Raw genomic sequence first — 17170 nt, 5'->3', positions numbered from 1 at the left:
ATGTGCATGTGATGATATATTTTTTTTTTTCGCTGGTAAATGAAATAGAGTCAAAGCAGCTACTAAAGCCATGGTCACCAAGAATGCGATTGTGGATACCGACCACGGCTTTTTGAATGCCTGCATGAGATGCCGCACATGGTGGTAAATGCTAGTAGTTAATAATCGTTCGGGCTTTCTTGTCATACTGTACGATTCTCAACGGTGACAATGGCAATGTGGACTGCGCCATCTCATTTTGGTTGGTGGTGAACGTCGTTTTCGGCCTTATGTGCCACCATACCTTGTGCTGAGTGCTCAGTGCGATCTCAGGGTAGTCCGAATTGACCTAGTTGCTGCCAAATTAACGAGAGTTTAATGCCACTAAACAAAGCATTTGAAGTCCAAGACTGAAGAACATGTTAGAATTACTTCATCTTTCAAAGTAAGAAGTGACTTATTAATGAGCTTTTATTGTATCAGAAATTCATATGAGACCGAAATTCATATCAGCCAGGTTCGTGTCACTGAGACTGTGCTAAATTTTAACTCAACCTACATGCTATGTTGCAAACTTTATATTGGTTAAATATCGTTGCTTTGACATCCCATCGCAGTAGTGTTGTGGTTATGGCACTCTACTAAACCAGAAGGTCGCAAGATCGAATTTTGGCATCGGTAGCTGCGTTTTCGATGGAGGCAAAGATGTTTCAAGCCCGTGTGCTTAGATTCAGGTGCACGTTGAAAAATTCCAGGTGGTTGAAATTTCCAGAGCCCTGCACTACGGTGTCTCTCATAACTAAATATTTGTTTTGGGACGTTGAACCCGAGATGTTATTATTATTGTTGCTTTGATGTGACATATGAGACTGTGACATTTTTGGACAATTAACCTGAGTGTCTACGACATGTGTTGTGCACTTTGACCAGGTCAAGGACGTGGAGGAGATCCGCTGCTCGGATGGCAGTCCTAATGTCCTTGCGGGCAGGACCATCTACTCGCTGCCCAAGTCGGACTTGTGCCCGCAGCCCACGGACTGGACACAGGGCTTGCTAGATGCACTGAGCGTCCTCATGGCCATTGCCATCATCGCCATCCTTGCCAAGCTGGCCCGTGACTATTGGCGCCAGAAGCGGACAGGCAAGCTGCCCACCTTCTTCAGCTTCGTGTGAGCAAAGTCTGGAAGCTGCTTTGAATTTTCGCCAAGTGAGGTGCAGTTGTGCCTACAGAAGATTCATGCATTGCTTTCAGCCAGATGAGAAGACGGCAAAGAATCACCAAAGCAGAAAGTCTCAACACTGTGTCTGCACGCTGTGTCGTCTTTGCTTTGTGCCATGAATCAACACTGCACATGGGTAGCCTTCATGGTGATGTCTTCATGACATGTTTTGTTGTGTCGGTCTCCTTTGTGGTTGTTATGTCCTGATGGCATTGTGGTATTCTTTGCGAATCCTTGCAATGTGTAGCAAGAACGATGCGAAGTCTATCATCGTTGACCGCAGATGTGCTTCGAAAGTACTGAAATTGAGTCCTTTTCTTATCTCTAACATTGGGCAGTCACTAACTTTCCATTCCAACTGTGTACAATGTGAGCAAGCATCTCTGATTCGTCATCTGGAAGGCTGGTCAGCTGATTGTTAACCAGGAAACTGCTGTGCAAGGAAGATGCGCTCCATCTAAATGGGGCTTCGTGCCAGGAGTCGTTCCCGAGGACAAGGCAGGACTATTGTTCATGAACATGTTGCAAAACACGCCGGTAGTGTTAGCTGCAACACACTTAACTTAAGAAGATCCAGAACACTGTCGCATGGCTTAACATACCTGCAGTGACATGGATAGCACCAGTGTCGTTGAGCCACATGGATTTTGCACTCTGTTGCAGTTGTGTTGTAGGGACAAGATTCAACCACCAGTCTCAACATCGGCTCCCTAGATGCTCCTCCGAAGCATTGTCTAATTCATGGTGTGCAACGGTGTTGCTGTTTTGGGGATGTGTGTTTCACTCGCTAATAATGATGCAGCACGCGGGAACTCATTCTCCGAGAGAGTTTTTTTTAAAGCTGTGCTCCTAGAGTCATTCTGCACCACTGCATAACGATGACCTGCCATGGACATGGTGCCAATGCCTCAGCTGTCAAAGCCTTTTTTTTTTTCACAGGCATCGTTGGCAACTGTGAGACCTGTGAGAAAGTGCCCTTGGAGAGAGTTTTAAAGACCATAGTCTTTATCGAGATACTTCAATGCAGAAATTTTGGTCCCTCTGTCTTTCTGTTGATCTTTCTGTTGAACTATTCATTTGAATCCCTAGCTCAATGCCCACCTATTTTGATCTAGTGGCTGCATTTATATGTGTGAACATTGTCAGTCAAAAAGTTAATATTACACATATCTGAGGTGCAACATCAATGCAAGTGCTAGGCAGTGTCTTTTTATTTATTGAATGCATAAATACCTAATCCTTGAGAACAAAGTGTTCACACTATGCTGACAGTGCGATGCTATAATGACAGAGTGGGTGTTTCCTACACTTCGCTGAACAATTCGGGAGCTTTAAGGGGGGATGCCACACTTTCCAAAAACTTTTATTTTTTCGAGTACCTCAGTCAAAGTTCGAGAACTTATGTAGATTTTACTGCTGATTTCAAAAATCTATTTTTTTGCTGCGACAAAAAGTTTTAAAGATATATTGAACTATCATTTTTCAATTAAGGTCTAATTAGCTATTTAACAGTAACTTGCAGATTGATGTGCAACTCATAAAACCAATTCAGGATGTTCACAGTGTTCAGTAAGGTATAAATAGTTGTTCTGGGCTATTTTGAAGCAAAGTTGTGGGATGTTGAATATGACATGAAAAATTTCCCAACTACACTTGAAACAAGAGATTTCTTTAGAGATTTTTCTCAGAAAATGATTATAATAGAACTTACTTGACGACATCCCCTCCATTTAACTTTGAAACGAAAAAAAAAATCGTAATGATAATCTAGATAGAACAAGAGATATTGCTCTGGCATAACGGCAAGCACATGAAAATTGTTGTTTTCAGAAATCAAGAAAAAACGTAGGCACACATTTTTATTGCAGAAGATGCAACAAGACAACCTTAAAACACACCAGAAGCATAGTCTGAATGCATTCTGTGCTCATGCCTCCTCTTCACTAGCTTCCAGAGTTCCAATGAGGCTGTTCTTTTCATGTTGCAGACGATGCTGCGACGGTGGTCTTTTTTTTCTCGTTCTCCTTGCAGCAGTGCTTGTCGCATTAATGTCCATTTGACCTAAGTTTGCCGTTGCACAACTCAAATTGCCCGTGTTGAAGCGCAACACTGCTTCTGCAAGGGCTGCTTCAACAGCGAACAGGGACGCATGCTGCTCCTTGGGGGCCAAACTCCAGGTTACCGAATGCAGGCTCTTGTTGGAGTTTTGTGTCTTGCCCCATTCGCACCTTTCAAGCAGGGCCCTTTGAGAAAGCCGGGTATAAACTGGTAGTAATGCCTCTGGCATGCTCTTTCGGTAGATTGTGAGCATGCCTGGGGTCGGGCTCACCTTTTGCTTTTGCGGCATTGTGCCGACACCATGAACTTTCACCAGCTGGGCACAGACTGTGGTTCGAGCATTCGTCAGTAGAAGTCACGTGATGGTATGTGGCCGTCACAGCCTTTGGCATCTCGCCCTCGTCACCTTCGTCGATTTCAGAACCAGGCCATAATATGTGCTAAGTCTTGTGATCAGCTCAGCTGTGAGCCTGCCTTTCCCACCAAGGCCTCTTTTTCCATTGCACTTTTGTTTCTGCACCAGGTTTCTTAACGGCCTGCCCATCCGCTTCTTCTGCGCATGATTTATGCAGTCTTCCTTCTGCACCTTGGCGTCTTGTATGGCACAAAAGGTCCGAGAGTCTCCATCAGACAGCATAGTGGTGTAGTGCAGGCCATGGTGTTCAAGCGACCTTTCAAAAAGAATCAGAGCCACCTCCACTTCCATTCACCCTACTTTACTGTTCGTATTTTTTTGGTATTTATGGTTAGCCTTTCATTCTTGATAGCCCTCTCGGCTATAGTGGCTTTGGGCCCACCTCACAGCCTAGGCAGAAGCTTGAAAGAACCATGTAGTGCAACACGTAGCCACTAAATAATTCAATGACTGTGCCGACGCTGATGTGGAAAGAATGGCCTCGTGTCTTGCACATGCCATCATAGCTAATGGTAATATTGCCCCGGCGGCCGAAGCACAACACATCATAAATTGTAGCAACCTTTTCCACACATTCGCTCATAGCGGACTCAGCCGCTCGCATTGCAGCCGGCATCAACGTATTCTTCAAATGCTGCTGAAATATCTTGTGGTGCATACCGCAGTGTGAAATGCCCATTGTCACGAAAATATCATTCATTTTCATTTGGCCATTGCGGGTAGCCACTGTCGCCCTCGAAACGAGAAGATTCACTTTAAACGGATAACATGTTATCGTGCCCTTCACGCGGGGCGAAGTCCATTCATTCGCAATTTCGCCGCACCTTTCACGCTACACTAACACTTTCGCAGCAAGTCCATAGTTCTGATCTCCTCTGACGATTGTGGCTGGTCTGTGGCAAGTTTTGCAGCAAAAGGCTCCCATTATCGTGTGTAGCATATCTAGATGCATAAGCAGATAAGGAGCACCGTCGTCCTAGTCCTGGGCAGTTGCCACACTGCAACTTGAGGTGAAAGAGTCAATTTTCCGTGCTGTTTCTGGTGCCGATGATAGCCGCTCAAGCGTCGCTTCCTCACGGGCACGATTTTCTTCGACTTCCGCGTCTGTCACTACATTGGCATCAATTCGTAGGTGCCCAGAGTTTGCTTCACCGTCATCGTTGTCAAAGGCAACGCGCTCGGTCGCACCATTGCTGAACGGCCGCAGAGCGTCACCACATCGTTCGTCGGAGTCAACCGAGAGCTTTGATGACTTCGTAGACTTTCTCCCACGACCTTTGCGTTTTCGGAGACCAAATGCGTGCACAGTGTGATACTTCTTTGCATTTCTCGGCATGCCGATACGATTAGAAGCTTTTGAAGGCTCTGCCGATTTCGAGGCGTCACAGCAGTAACCCTTTCAAAATGGCGTCTGGATGCATATGCAGGTGTGAGCCACGAGCTTCCAGCCAACCGGGAAGCGCCATTTTAGTCACGTACGCCGTTTAGTCAATGGCAGTGAGCGTGGCTCTTTGTCTATGAGGCCCTCTTTTTCGAGCTGGGGGAAATGCTCAATGTTGCTTACTGAATAAAAAAAACGGCTGAAAATGTGCCCTTTCAGACAAGGACCAAAATGGCACCGATTGAGCGCGTAGTTCGCGCGTATCATAGAGCCGAAATCTGCGCTATTCGCCCTCAATTTAAAGGGCAGGACGCCCGTTCTCGTTTTTTTAAAGTTGAATAACGATAAAAGCTAATGATATTCGGGTATGAAATTTTGTAAGTATGTGCGCAATGATGTGAGGAACGGGAAAAGAAGGTCCACAAGAACTGGATTTTTTTGCCGATTTTCGGTCTTGATGTGCCGCATTCCCCTTAACTAAAACGATGCGGTGTTGTTACCTACCAGGGGCCCTGTGTTCTAAAGAACTTTTGTTTCTTTGCACTACTGCCACATGGTGCCATATCTCACGCAGCGCCTTCAGGCAGAAGACCAGCGTCTTTCGATGTTTTTTGCAGCAAAGCACGGAGATATGCAGCCAATTCATTTTTACGCGGCCGTGGAGGTGTTGTGTTTGACGTCTTTTTTTCAGCAGTGTACAGTGGACTCTCGGTAAATAGAAAGTCTCTTATACGAAACTGCTGCTTAAATGGATCAACTGCCCCCAATATGATGGATTCTCTACTTGAATGCTGTAACCCTGTTCACTCCGTAAATGGAACTCCTGTTAAATGGAACACGTTTTCCTGATCCCTTCAAGTTCGATTTATTGAGAGTCGACTGTACGAGCAATATTGGCAGGTGTTGCGACATCATGTTCAAGAAAGACATGCACGATAGCCGCAGTGGATATCGACATCTGCATTGCTGCTCCTAGCAGGGAGCCTGCTTAGGAGAGTTCTGCAGCCATCTTTTGGACATTTGCGATTACCTCTCTATAAAGAAATGCTCGGTGTGAAATGTTTGTCAAATAACAGAGCGAGTCTCACTTTATTGTTTTAGAAGACAATTATTGCTAATTATAAAAGTTCTTTAACTTGTTCTTCTAGCCATGATGTTGTTTTTCGGGTTATTTTTGGCTGGCGATTCATACAATTTGTTTTTTGTCATGTAGCAGTTTGTTAACCCTAAGGCCAGCTACAACTTTGTGTGACTGTACCCTGATAGCATAATGGTTCAGTGTCGGTTGTGTGGATGTTGTCACCAAGAACACACAGGAAACACCCCCAGTACCTTTATGTAGAGTGTTATTTAGATTGTACAGTTTTTCTGTCTTTTGTTTATTAGCTTCATATAAGTATGATTGAGCCTCGAATTTCTCTTTCTGATAATTGGCACTTCAGTCAACTGTGCCACATGTATGATACTGGCGAGTCAATGGCGTTGAATATGTGAGGGGCTCTCGTGATATTTGTTCAATGCAGGACAGTCGATGAAATCTAGCTAAGGCTTCCAGTTTACAGAAATTCATCGCACTCACTCCTGTCAGCAGTATGAATGAGTGCATATCACAGAATAGAAGAAGCCACAAGATCTGTGTTCTTTTTTACCATACTGGCCCATGAATTCGTCTTGCCAGTGTTGACGGTGCAGAACATGTCAAACAGTCCCTTAGATAGTAATGAGCTACAGTCTGACACTTCAAGTCACGAGAAGACACCCCAAGGTGTTTGACTGTCTTTGCAATTGAATATTCTTGTTCATGAGCTGGCTGGTGGAGTCATCATCCTATTCCCTCTTTTTGAGGAGGGAATGCCAGTACTGCTCTCTGAAGTTGCATTTGACAATAGTTATCAACTATGTTGAAGCTGCTTGTTGTTCGTGTATCAATGTATTGGTATTGCCACCCCTAGCTCTACATGCTAAGAAACACATCACGGTGCTGTCACTGTTGTGTTTTGTTGTACTAAGCATTTGATGTGCTACGATGTATTGCTGTCGATATTTCTTGTGCTGTCTGCAACAATGTGGTCGCATGGCTGTCGTCATTTGTGGTGCTAATGCTTACAGCACATCAAGGGCTTTATTCTGTAAATATTTGGTTTACCCAGAGTTCGCTTTGACAGCTTACAGTTGGCTGATGCTGAAGCAATCAGGCACACTGATGGCGTTACCTTAATGGTGACAAATCGTGTACTGGAAAAGCGAGTACTTTTAAAATCGAATCAATGCAAAGCATGGCCTCAGTGCCGTGGTCGTGAGTTGTTCTGAACGTTGCAATTTGCTAACACTCTTGTTGATTCCTTTAGTACCAAGCATGGCAGCATGCCAGTTTCTGGTACTGAATGTTGTATTGTGTTAGTATTGTTGTCACTGTTTTTGTTACAAACGGTTACAGTCTACTGTCACCATTTTTTACACCAAACGTTAGGATGTACCTCTCTCAGTGCTTCAAACTATTAGTTAAGTTTCGTGCTCATACTTTTTCAGTGTACATGTTAGTGGCCTAACATGAAATCGGCACACGGCTCTCAGTGAGAACTTGGGCGAACAGCAATAGGGCACCACATGGCAGCCAACTTCATCATTAGTTGCGACTGTGGGGATAAGATTAGAAAGTGCGGGTGCCCATGCATGATGACGTGTTACGTAGAGCCAAGTTCACCGACTGAAGGCCTTTGTCAGTCATGGGCTTACATTTATGGCAAACAGCGATCCTTGTTTTCGTACTTGTAATAAACTGATGTGATTGCCATATGCAGGTGTTGTAGGTTAGATGTCTCACTTTTTTTTGTTTGGGTCTGTTTGCATTCAATTACTGATACATGTTGGCGTAATTGCCTTGAGTAAGCACTGTCTTTTGACGTGTTTGTTTTTTAAATTGTTATCTAATTAGCTCATGCTGGCTGTGAGAAGCATATTGAAATGGGCAGAATGTAAAACCAATAAGTAAAAATCGAGTGGTTTTATTTTTTCTAAAGCAATTCATTTAGATTTATGAAATCGTTACTTGAGCCACCTTTTTGTGATGCGTCCATACCTTCACAGACGCTCATCAAGGCACCATAGTGCCATTAAAGCATACAAAACACACACCATGTTACTTTGAAAGTATAGGATTTCGCCTTAGTTGAGAGTAGTGATCGTTTTTTCAAGGATGTGTTTCCCGCACATTGCATTGATGTTGGCAGAATTATCAAAGCTGCTCAGTTTTACTTCACCTTGAGTATGTACAAAAAAACTATAAACTAAAGAATGCACATTCGTTTCAAGAAAATGTAAGCCATTCTCATAATTGTGGCGTGATTGTCTAGTCCAGAGTGCCTGTTGTGCTGTATGTCACTGACCCCGATTATTACAGAAGCATCAAAAGATTCATCTTCGCATGCAGCGATGTTTTTGTTGTTGTTTTTTTTCCAAGATAACTCTTTCAAGAGACAGGTGTTCAAAGCCATGCCAACAGTTCAAGAAGTTGTTGCTTTGTTCACTTGGCCGCAATTTGCGGCTCGAGCTCCACTCTAGTGGGTGACAATATTTGGGCCGTGAATTCATTAGAATATTTCGCTCCTAGCCGCACAGCTTAAATAGGCAGCGCATTATGTGTGTTATGCTAGATAGGCACGATACACTGCTTGTGCTTTTCTGACTAAAAGGAATGCTTTTGTTGCTTAGCATCAGCATGTGGTTGTGACGCACAATCACAACAAGCACATAGTTCGTGACGGTGCAAAAGTGCACCGGACGGGCTTCGTGCTGAGGGATGTGGGTTTAACATGGTAATCTAACAAAGTTTAAGAAATCATTGAAATGTTGATAGCAGTCACCACAGATTTAATTCTTTCTTTGCATGTAAATATGGCACTCTAACCTTTATTATGACTATAGGAAATCTAGGACATTGTGTGTCACTGTGTACAGGGTTTGCCTTAAGTCATTCATTTGCTTACTTGTGCTGTGTTCAAATTTGGCTCAGTGCAGTCACTTGCTATCTATCATCATTTTTCATTTCTTTTTTGTTCTATTCATTCTGAAGGTGCAAAATTTAGTTTTGTTTGTCTTCCTTCCACTGTTGTGTGGGAAAACATTTTTAGTGAAGCCTTACTCAGTATGAAAGACCTTTTGTAGTAAACATATATATTTTGTTATACACTGATGTCAGTGCCCAGTGTGTATGCATCATTTGTCATGTTCGTGTGAGTTATGTGTATCCAAGTTTTATTATTTGGTTACCAACATTTTCTACTGTGAATGTGAACTTGGTGTTATCTGGAAACAAGTGTGGCTGTACAGCAAATTTGAAAAAGTGTGACTTTGACAGCCCTGCATTGCGACTGGTCATTTGTGTGTAAAGTTTGTGTCAGTTATATGTATCAAGATTTCATTTCACTTTACCAACATTTCCTGCCGTGAATTTGAACTTGGTATTCTCTGGAAACGAAATCTTGCTGTACAGCAAATTCGAGAAAGTGGGACTTTTACGGCCCTGCACTGCGAGTGGTCGTCTGTGTGTGATATGTTTTAGACACTCAACTGGCAGCCGTATTTGTTGCGGGTGTGGAAGCAGTACAAAGTATTTGCTAGTTAGAAAGATTTCTTGCATGTCACGTCACGTGACAGCTCAAGAAAAATCTGGCTGCCTAGAAAGGCTCAAGTTTTTCAGAGAACCATGACATAGTCGTGCTCAGTTGAGCACAATGCAAGTAGGGCAGCCACATCAGTGGTACTTGCCCAACAAGGTTTTTCTGGTTTTAAATGAATGGTATTTGATGGGCTATGCTCAGCTTCAACTTTTCTTGGCATTGAAGAGAAAGCTACGGGAGCAGAGCTTCTACGCATGTAGCCCTCCGCAAAGTAGTCCGATTTGGCGCATGTCTCATAACGGTGTGCATTCGGTAACTGCTGCAAGCACAGTTGCTGGGTACCCATTATGGCATTAATAATAATTTTTAGATAGTAGACCAGCATTCGCTATGGTATTTTTTGTTATTCTTCTGAGAAGCTTTGTATCCGCTAAACACTTGGAAAGAAATACGTGTCAATTGTTCATGCAGTGGCTGACGAGGATGAAGAATTATGCCTAAAGTGGGTATGCGTTACAGTTAATAGGTGATCAAGAACAAGCTTCTGTAATGGGTTTGAGCATTGGACGACCTACTCGTTACGCTATTCACATTGTGTGACGCCTCGTTGTTCTCTTGCTGTTCTAAAAGACCTTATTACTCATATCAACGCAATTTCTTTCTTGACATCAAGCCTGTCCAAGGCAAGTTTGCGAACAAGTCCCAAGCACCGGCGTGGCTCAGTGGTAGAATACTGGGCTGGCACCCAGCGGACCCGCGTTCGAGCCTCACTGTGCCATTGGTGCTATGTTTTTTTCTTATTTCGTGATGGTGGTTACAGACACCGGTGGCGGCGGGGGACAACTACGGCGCCGTGCGGGACCAGAGTTTTGATCTCATAACAGCTTTCACTGTAAAAACACAACTGTCTTGCTGGCCTGTGCTGCGTTTTGTCTCAAATAGCTCCACGGATAAAATAAAGGAGGTACTTTCATTCTTCACGTTGAAAATGCAGGCACTATTGTAAAACTACATTCACTGGCGGTAGGATGCACGTGATTTCGCTCAGCAGCCTTCGCTTCAGTGCCAAAAAAAGTTGCAGCTAAGGATAGCGCTGCGGTACAAAAATCGTGTTGTTTGAAAGGCCTCTTTGTCTTTTTTTTTTTTTGCACTGTTTATATCTGCGGCTTGTTAACACCTTCACTTCATTTCATTTGCCCGGTGTAATGGTAGAAAAAGGTGGTGCATTTTGTGAACAAAACTTCTGGTATGGTGTTTGTTGGGAAGGTTTAATTTCTGAGCGCGAAGAGGAAGTTTCGTTTGCTCAGTTGTTAGGTAATGACAGTTTGTAATTTCATTTCTTCTGTGCCCTGTGATGTGTTTTGGCATCGCTTGGGCTCTGAAAGATGTTATTTACTGATAAAAACCCTTTCTTTCTTTAGTACCTAACTTTTGCAGCCTTCATGAACAGCCCTGTCATTTCCAGAAACAAGTTGCTCCCATAAGCTTTTTGCTTTTGTGATACATAGTTCATGTCTCATCCTCTCACATTGGAACATGGAGTGCATGGGAATTAGTCCATATGTAAGCTTGCACAAAAAGCTTTATGAAGAAGTTATTCATGTATGATTGAGCATGTATGAATATTGCCTTCATGTAAGTTAGCTCAAGTTAGTTCTTATGGTTTGACTTCTTGTTATGCTTCTGTCAATATTTTTTCATAAAAGCTTTAATTTGTCACTGTTAACAAGGATCTTGTTGCTGTAATTGCTCATGCAAGGTATTGGTAGTTGTTTGTGACCATCAGAGTCATCTTACAGTGGCTTCTGTAGTGGCACAAATGCAGTAAATTTATGGTGGAACAAGTAAAATTTGAAAAAATAACATGCAGCGCAAAATGACGGCAACTTTTATTCTGAAAAAAAAAAAAAACAAAAAACGCCTTCTATGCGACCTTGCAAGAAAATTGTGTACATTTTGTCTACAGCCTCTTACAAGTATGCTATTTGCTAATTGCTCAGCTTTCTAGTGTTCCTTTCAGTTTGTTTAAACCTTTTTTAATCGAAGGGTAGCTCTCTTTTTCCTTATATTGTGTGTTAAAGTCAAATTTGAAGTTGCTCACAGCACCTCACGTTCAGCACGTGCTGCAAGAAAGCTATTGTTTTCTGTCGTTTCCTCTTTTAGCTCCATCAGGGCTCTGAAATTTGCCTTTAGCGAGTCTTTTTTGTTTGTTTTTGACCACGTGCACTTGAAGTTTAGCATTGCTGCCTGTTTTGTGAAAAAATAAAAGCATATGTCCTTGTTCCTAATTTTGGAGTGACATTTTTGATCTTCTATTATTCTACACTTTCACAAAACGAAGCCAGTTATGGCCAAGACATACTTGGTTATAAGTTTTTTGTGAATCTGCTGTACGCAGTAACAGTAAGGTAAAAGTGATGAAAAAAAAATCCAATATACTTTGTGTTGCAGGGTGCTGTCTGTGAACGGGTTAGTTTATGAATAATTCGAAAACATGTGAAAATATAGGACACAATCACAGTTTTTCTCTTTCCTCGCGATGCTCGCGGGATGAAATCTCGGCTGCGGTGGCGGAATTTTCGATGGAGGCGAGAATGTTGTAGGCCCGTGTGCTCATATTTGGGTGCACGTTGAAGTACTCCAGGCGGTCGGAAGTTCTGGCGCCTCTACTACGGCATCTGTCGTAATCACATAGTGGTTTTGGGAAGTTAAACCCCACATATCAATCTATCATCTCTTTTCTCACGACAGCATGGTTTTTTTTTTATTTCTTTTATTTCAGCCGACGGGCAAGCTTTTGTGGAAAGCACACAACACACAGATACAATAAAAGGTAATGGGACTTGGGTGCATGTGCTTGACATCTTCAACCTATGTAAGTAGTTGCCGACTAGTCCAAGAAGGTGCTAATTGAAAGTGTTAACGGGGTTGGCGTGGATGGAAGGTTTTTTTTTTTTTTGCAGTGAGCAATTCTGGCTCCTTATGTCGCTCTAAAAATAAATAATAGAGAATAGAAATGTGAGACTTTCACACTCCAGATGTGAAAACTTCGCATTTCTCCTATGTTCTTCGAGTACCACATGGTTCGACACAACATACTCTGTATGGAACCACGCGAAACCCGTTGGCTGCCCGACGTGGTTTGCGGACAGGGCATCATAATGATGGGCGATTTAGCAGACAACGCTGTTGTTTCCACTACAGTGGTTAGACAAGGGAAGTGTGGTGAGCGGCAAGCGGCGCCTACGGAGCGCAAAGTGCCAACCACTGGCACGCGTATATGCACGCGCCTACGCGTCAAAAGCGTCTAGTCGCGCCTGTGGAGGAAAAGGGCGAGCAACTACTGGCACGCGTCGACCGCGTTGACGCCCCCGCGTCCAAGGCCGATGCACAATGTTGCTTGATCTTTTGGCTTAGAACTGTCCAAGTTCAGCACAGAATGGCAGGTTCTCAACTGGAGCGGGAATGTATGTTTTAGAGGATATGAGAACACGTTAACAACTTGATAGTGCTTCAACCACCACAGTTTAGACTATTTTAGAAGTAATTGACATTTCAGTGCCCAAAGTAACTACAGCGGTATGCACCAGAAATCAACATCAGTGCGTGCGCCAACATCAGTGCGTGCATAACTCTACATAAGCACATTTTTTTAATTCGCGTTACAATCATTCTTTCATGCTACAGCTTTCTGAACTTCATGGGGCTTGCACTGCCTCAGGATCGGAATCATTGCAAGCATTTTCTAGATCACATGGCTTTGCACTGTCTCCCCATTCGCCTCGTAAGGATGTCACTTTTGTGTCACAAATTAAGGCTATCTGTGGCCTCACGACGGCATTTATTGAGACGTAATTTATAAACTCGTGAGAATTGAGTAGTTCTGATTTTTAAAACGCAGCCTGCAAAAACTCGTTTGACGACCACCTAAATTTTCATGTCAGTCTATTTCCATCTCTTCTAAAATTAATTTTCCAATCGCATTTGCCTGGGGTGAGCCCTGAGCACGCAATAAACATACGGTTTATCAATCCTCTCTTGCAGGCTTCGCCTGAAAGCCGGCTTGGAAAGTGTTAGACGAAGACAATGAAGAACCTTTCTGTGAAAAGTGAGCAACCATTGTTACGATAATTTGGAGAAAGGATAGATAACTTTTCCGATAAACACAAACAGGAACATTTCTCACTGAGATGCACAGCTACTCTGACCACAGCCATACACAATAATCGAGCTTGCCTGATTAACAATTACCTTCATATCTGCAATGTGCTACTCTCCGACACGGGTATACAGCTTCGGGAACAACGTGGAGGCACGCTGTCCTTGGTCTCGTTTCAGTCAAATGAATCTTATGTGTCACTTCTCTACACGAAGACTTTCAGCGGTCTAACGTTTTTCTTCGATAGCTGCTCAGAAACCACCTGTGTGTCACCAGCCTCACACTGCGATATAGCTGGGTGACGGCACACATCCGTGGACTCCTTGAACAACTGCCCCAGAACACCACCAACAAAAGCTCTAGAGTGGAGTGTCGTTTAAATGGCACTCCACTCTAGATCACATTGGAGACGCTCCTTCTCAGGCTTCGATATCTGGAAGAGCTGTATCGCTGGATAAATCCAAGTTCAGACACTCTTGTAGCCGCGGTGTCAACACTGCTAAGAACTACGACGCACTTTACATCCCTCTGTGTTCATGCATGTTTCGAGAACAGCTAGCCGTCTAAGTATTTATTGATGCTTTGGCTGCAAACAGGGCACTGAAGTCTCTTGAGACATGGACTAACTGGAATACAGATGGACTACCCGGTACGCTCAGGAAATACGTGGGGAGCAATCCATTGCTCACAAATCTTCACCTTTTCGGTGATGGAGCAGATCGGGAAGCGCTGCTGCTCGAAAAGGCCCTCGTGTGCAATCATACTCTCTCTACTCTGATAATTGATACGGTTTGTGGCGGTAAAAGAACTGCACATTTCATGACTCGGATTTTCTCGCAATGCGTCGGCCTAAAGAAACTCACTCTTGGTGAGTCGCAGGATGGCTTTAAAATTGTATTGGAGGCAATATTGAACCGCTGCGTGCAAGCACTGGGAGAGGATGAAATATTGGAAGAATTCACGATTTTGTACTCCTTGTGGTACCCAACAAACTGGGTAGCTTTCTTGGCGTTCCTAACTAAGAACAAGCGCCTTAAGAAGCTAGAAGTTTTCGGTATCTCTAGTTTTGTCTAACAAACTCTTCCACCTGAAGTCAAAGCATTGTCGCAGATGGATACATCGGGACGCGTTTTCTTTGGGTGTTACATACCCAGCACCACGGTTGTAGGCCTAGTTCACTTCTGAGCCTATGCAGAGATCTATATTTGTCAAGAGACGAGCGCGCAAGTTTGCGCTAAACAATGCCTGCGTTCGTTGGTTCACTTTTATCCGAGCCGGATCAGCGTTTGTTCTACTCTGCCACCCACTACATCCGAGCAACGACAATGCTTCGCAAACTCGGGCTGCACGTCACACAAGCAACGGAAGCTGCAACCTCATCGTGTTGGGCGCTTCTCTTCGAGTTCATCTCGGCCAACACCAGCATATCAGATCTCGACATTGACACCACTGGCAATTTTTCTTATTCTAGCTGCTTCGCTCACACCGTTGGGCTCAACAAGTGCATTACGCGAGTGTCGTGATCCCGATTTCAATCGGTATTCGACCTTACCAGCTTCGTTGTGTCGTTATTTGAGAATACTAGTGACAACTATAACCTACTGGAAGTCCACCTGTACAGCGGCGCCAAATTGGACGCTGAAGCAAGGCGCTCATGGTTCACAATGAGAGAAACCAAGCGAAGGAACTGGGGTTTGGTGAAACTTGTTGGTGCCTCCAACCAAACTACTGTTGTCGACTGGACCGTTTAGGAGTGGCAAAAGTGCCTTTATTTCATAACGAGTTTTTCCTGAGTGTCTGATACGTTGTTAAAACACAGGCGATTCGTATGCAGGTGATGGTTCATCCAAACAGTGCAGCTAGCCAAATATAACCTGTTCCCGAACACCCTCTACACCAAAAAAATTAATTCTACGCAAGGATAACATGTCGCCGTGTAGTTACAAATCCCAGTTCTGTGCAACAGCATAGCCGTTTCTAAATAGATGAAATGCAGACGGCTGCTTTGGTACACCAGCAGAGACTTTATATTTAGGTAACGAAATGATTTCCTTATAATGAACGCTAATCCAATCGCCTGACATATTTAGGTATTAGAAAACCGAATTGTAGTGCGGAACCATGCGCTAGCATATAAGTAAGCTCTACGGATTAAGGTATGTTGTCTTATCAAAAAAGAAAATATGAACGTGAAATAATTGATTACGCCTTATCAATTTCGGCCAGTGCTTCAAACTGATAGTTTTGTTAAGGTATTGGGGAGATCTTTTGATCAACTACAGGAGGGAAAAGCGATCTGCTTAAAAGGAAACTGCGGTGCATTTTCGACCATATTGAGGTAATGCTGCTTTCAAATGGTATTGACAGTCCTTTAAAAGCTAGGGTGGTTCCTTTTGCCCAGGCACTCGTCAGAAATTTTTAATGAGAAAATAAACGGCGAGTTGAAACGGAAACCGAAACCGGGAGCGGCTCCATAATCCACGGTGGGTATCGGATGACGTCATGAGATCAATCGCCGATGACGTCACGAGATCCGCTGCACCCAGCCACGGCTGGAGAGAGCGTAAACATAGCGCGAAAAGCAAGTTGGCGATGTCATCCGACCCGAAATGAAGCTGTGATAGCTCGTCTGAACTTACTAGTGACACGTTGAACGATGATTACAGCTGCTATCTGAGCGCGTAAGTGTCGCTTCTTGCTTGCGACCCACCGGCGCGTGAAGCATCTGACATGCCTGGAATTGATTTCCTCGTTGCTCAATATTGTAAAGGTCGACGTCAAGGACGGCTAACACGTTGTATGCAGCTGACAAAACTGAAATGTGCTGGCGTTGTCATCGCTTTCTAGAAGAAAGTGCGCGCTGCATACGTCCATGTGGAACGGTGGAGGTTTTTGAAAAAGAGTAGGCCCTGAAGCCACATACACAGGATGGCCCGCGTTCACAAGTGTGATTCCGAAATCAGCTACAAATTTTAAAACTTGTTTTTTAAAAAAAACTAAATGAGTTACGGCTGTATAATTTGGCACATATTACCACGGCACCAACAAGTACACATAATCAAAGTTTTATTCAAATCAGCAAATATAAAAAAACAACGTAGTTCCCCTATGAACCAGCCCGTGAGGAACGTTAGGTGATGGTGGTAGTCACCCAAGAGGGCCTACGGTGAATCGGTTACAGCTTATGATCAACTGTGGGTTCCGCTCAGAGTCATTGATGTCCGTCGCAGAGGGATGTCGAATAAATGTAGCCTCCATTAGTTTCGACTCCTTTTTGTGACATGAAACTCTTTTCTATTGTTGTAAACACTTCTCTTTCCACCCAGAAAAACTTTTGCG

General features: G+C 43.7%; 1 protein-coding gene across 1 annotated transcript in view; it reads left to right on the top strand.

Annotated features, from left to right (window-relative positions):
- LOC119179557 (protein halfway) overlaps positions 1-11960 on the top strand; it is a 101563-nt gene extending 89603 nt beyond the window's left edge. Inside the window, exon 9 of the mRNA XM_037430660.2 lies at positions 910-11960. Within this exon, the coding sequence (XP_037286557.2) occupies positions 910-1152 (243 nt within the window). The 3' untranslated portion in view covers positions 1153-11960. The remainder of the gene's footprint in view (positions 1-909) is intronic.
- The last annotated feature ends 5210 nt before the right edge of the window (positions 11961-17170 follow it).

Source organism: Rhipicephalus microplus, chromosome 7 (assembly GCF_043290135.1).
Source record: "Rhipicephalus microplus isolate Deutch F79 chromosome 7, USDA_Rmic, whole genome shotgun sequence".
Lineage (NCBI taxonomy): Eukaryota > Metazoa > Arthropoda > Arachnida > Ixodida > Ixodidae > Rhipicephalus > Rhipicephalus microplus.
The sequence above is the reverse complement of the archived record's forward strand: the minus strand, read 5'-3'. Positions and strand labels throughout refer to the sequence as shown.